Source organism: Atta cephalotes (assembly GCF_000143395.1).
Source record: "Atta cephalotes unplaced genomic scaffold scaffold00006, whole genome shotgun sequence".
NCBI lineage: Eukaryota > Metazoa > Arthropoda > Insecta > Hymenoptera > Formicidae > Atta > Atta cephalotes.
Genome location: NW_012130070.1, coordinates 7,333,143 through 7,336,875, shown reverse-complemented (window position 1 = coordinate 7,336,875; position 3,733 = coordinate 7,333,143). Strand labels below are relative to the sequence as shown.

Genomic DNA, 3,733 nt, shown 5'->3' with positions numbered 1-3,733 from the left:
ATTAATTTTGTAAAGAATTTATTACGAAAAATATTACCTTAGCCAGGATTCAAATCTGGTAGAAGTAATATTTTTCGCAATAAATTCTTTATTTCATATATAGGAATTATTTCATATATATATAGGAATGTTCGAATGTGTTTCGGCGCCTTATATTATTAGCATCTCAGATCGATTGTAATTAATGTCCGAACATTTCGGCGCACAGTTACATCTGAGATAATTAAATTTAAATGAAGAATATATATTGTATTCATAACATCTAACTTTAATCGATTATTGGTGTTCTCTAATATTTATGTATATCATTGACACAGTTGTACTTGTTTTTCAAATAATATCTGTTTACATTTAGTAAATATTATTTATTTGCAATAAGGAAATATTTACTTCGTACTATACTACTTAAATTTAGGAATTTTTTTTGGTGTAGAATTTCTTAAATTTCATGAATTTCTTATATGTTCAAGAAAGAATTTCAATGATAAAATATAAAAATAAAAACTATTTAATAATAATTCTTCGTTAATTCTTTGTATAAAAATTAATGTTTTATATTTCAAAATCGAGTATGACCTATTGATTTAAAAATTAAAAAAATTGTATACACAAAATTTCCAAGAAAAATGCAAAATTAAAAAAAATAATTCATTTTTGATGTATTCCTGTTGACCTACTTGAAAAACAGTCAAACGATTGCAATTTTTTTTTCATTAATTCTATGAACTATAAAGACACATATAATTTTTAAACTTCAAGCTTGAAATGAGGTGAAAATTACAAAAGTAAATAAATTCACGAGAATGTTTATAATTGGTTTTTATTGGTCAGCATCTATTTAATTTGACTCACTTTTGTAATTTTTAATGTTCATGAATTATTAATGTTCATTTTCATTAATATATGATTAATCTTTTAATCTTAATAATTAACTTACTCTTCATTTTTTTCCATCTAAAATGTAGGCATTCCTATCCACTCAAATAAGCTTCTGTAGTCTAACCAGTTACCAGATTCTAGAAATCCAACTATAGATTCAACTGCTCGAGCTGAGTAGATATAATACCGACCATGCAACGCCCTCCGATACGCGAGCACCATCTAGCGACCTTCTGTCCATTCATTTCCATCTGTTTCCATCGCGTTTTTACGAACTCGGATCGTGCGTCGCCACTCGTGAGTTACCGTTCCGCGTCGTCGGAAGACCGCGTCGTTGTGATTGTTGACAGCCACTGTAGGGTAAGCTTGGTACAGCTGTGCGTTTGTCACGGCTGCACAGTTTCCCTCATTGTCAGCGGCACTGGAGCCTCGTCCGCCGTTTGCGTCCCGACGCGGCCACATTCAGGCTGCGTGTCCCGGCCAGCGTCACCCGTCACGTCGACAGTTCGAGCCGCATCGTTGTCGAGAGACTGAGAGAGACACGGAACTGGGAAAAATGAGGTATTTACCATTTACACCTGGCGAACGGATACAGCGTTCTCGCGCTTCTCGCATCATCTTGTCGCTCTTCTTGCACTTCCTCACGAATCATTTTTGCGATCGTCATGTCGTCGATCATGTGAAAGCGGAACGGGATGCGCGACGGTTGTTTTATGAATCGAGAGAAACGGTAGGATGTTCGCAAGCGGGAACGGGAAAGCGCATCCACATTTATCAGCCGCCATCTTTCCCGCGCTAACATTTCTGCTCACCCCCAAGTGCTGGTTCGCGCCTCGAGCATTTAATTCGGGAGAGCCAGAGGCATTGCGAGGATTTCTTCGTTGAAAAATATTCTCCTGCTCTTTTTTTATAGGGCATGCTTAAATGTGTAGGTTTTTTTATCGCTATGCTATGTGTCTGGGCCTGTGATACATGGGTGTCTCTATGTGCCATATATATATCTAAATTGCGCGCGTGGCTTTCATGTGTACACACACACCCACATACGCGCGCGCGCACATGTACACTTTTGTCGTGTGTGAGAATGGTGTCACGCCTAATTGTTGACGGATTACATGTGTGTATCGTTAAGGCGCACGTATGGTTTGAAAATGGCTGAATCCGTAGAGACACACATGTGTTTGTGTATGTATGGATTCTGATACGCATGCTGCAGTACTTGTCACGAAGAAGCTGCATTATCGTCGCGTGATTTTCACTGCGTTCACGTCAAGGTTTGGCGACATTATCGCAAATTATCGAGTCACGTGCATGATAGTTATGAACTGGAGTCTCGATCATAGTATTTCAATGTAATGCTTCTGGGAAGTTTCGCTTCTGCCAAGTATTACGGATTTTACGTTATGCGATAATCCGTAATTAATTATGGGCGCGTTAATTTTTCTAGACGCGCGATTGATGTCAGCGTCACACTCGACATCTTAAATTAGGTTAGGCTAAGTTATTTTGTGCCTTCTCCAAATAGTATGAACTTTAAGTAGGTGTGATCTTTTTCAAAAAATATTTTGAACTGCTGTATATTACTGCCGGTGCGATAAGTTGGAGTAAAACAAATTGTATTTTGATTTGTTTTTCATTGCGGTACTTTCTTGCTTTTGCCAAATATTAAACATCTTTCACTTTAAAAAATGTAGTTTTCTATAAAAAATACCTTACATTCTAATTTATTGCACAGTTCAAAACATTCTTCTCAAAAAAGAACAATTATCTAGAATAATTATCAAGTTTATTTTGTTTGTTGAGTTATAGATAAGAATGAGGTTAAAATATATACATATTTGAATTTTATTTTTAGAACAGTTGTTTATCTTAATTCTGTTATTTATAGCAGTAGATCACAGATGACTACAATGAACGGGAAGAGGCCCTCTTCGATACCGTGTAGACATCAGCCAGAGATATTATCGCAACATTCTGACTTGATCAAGTATATTTATGATTGTAAGTATACATATGCAATATAATTTAAATGATTGAAATATATTTCTCTGATGTTTATTTTTTATATTTGTTTTTTTTCAGCATGGAATTCCGTATCTAGAGAGCTAGATATGTGTCATAATCAACCACACAGTAACTCCTCTAATTATAGAAATGGAGCGTCAGTTACTTATTATCAAGAATGTGAGCCAAATCCACAGTTGAAAGGTAAACATTTTGCTTTATCTAGAAGCAAAATTGATATAATATCATTATTGTATACTATAAGCTTAATTTAAATTCGATTTATTTTCTTTTATTTATTTCTTTTTCTTGATTTAGAAAATTATGTGTGTATAGTGGAAGAGATTAATTCCTATTCTTTAGAGATGTTCAATTATTTTGTTTTATTGTATTATGTTTTCTTTTTGGAAATTTTGTTTCATTTTATTATTGACTGGAATATATCGCGAATGAAGAGAATGTATTGTATTTTATATCTTTTTACAGATTTTGAACCATTTAATTTGGAAGCATGGTGGGGACAGCGTGTTGTACAAAGTGTTATTACTACTAGAAATGCAAATTCCTAGTGCCAGGCCCAACATGCTGACTATAATCGGACATTTTCAAACAGACATAAGAAACAAAAGAGATAAATTGCGATTTTAAATTCAATTTTTGTTTCTTTTGAGATTTGTTTTATATTTTTGACAATGATACTTTAAAGCTGGGATTCAAGAACAGAGAAAGTGTAACATATAAAAAATATAAACAGTAAGACTTAAATACTAAAACATTCGAACACACACACGCACACATACACACACACACACACACACACACACACACACACACACACACACACACACAA

General features: G+C 34.3%; 1 protein-coding gene and 1 pseudogene across 1 annotated transcript; one reads left to right on the top strand and one right to left on the bottom strand.

The window, feature by feature from the left end:
• Window positions 1-954: 954 nt before the first annotated feature.
• On the bottom strand, window positions 955-1,341 carry LOC105626869 (annotated as a pseudogene).
• Window positions 1,342-1,435: 94 nt separating this feature from the next.
• Window positions 1,436-3,452, top strand: LOC105626867 (protein FAM195A-like). Its single transcript, XM_012208159.1, has 4 exons — window positions 1,436-1,440; window positions 2,768-2,880; window positions 2,962-3,087; window positions 3,370-3,452. Exons 1-4 carry the CDS (start codon window positions 1,436-1,438, stop codon window positions 3,450-3,452), a joined length of 327 nt encoding a protein of 108 aa, XP_012063549.1.
• Window positions 3,453-3,733: the final 281 nt, after the last annotated feature.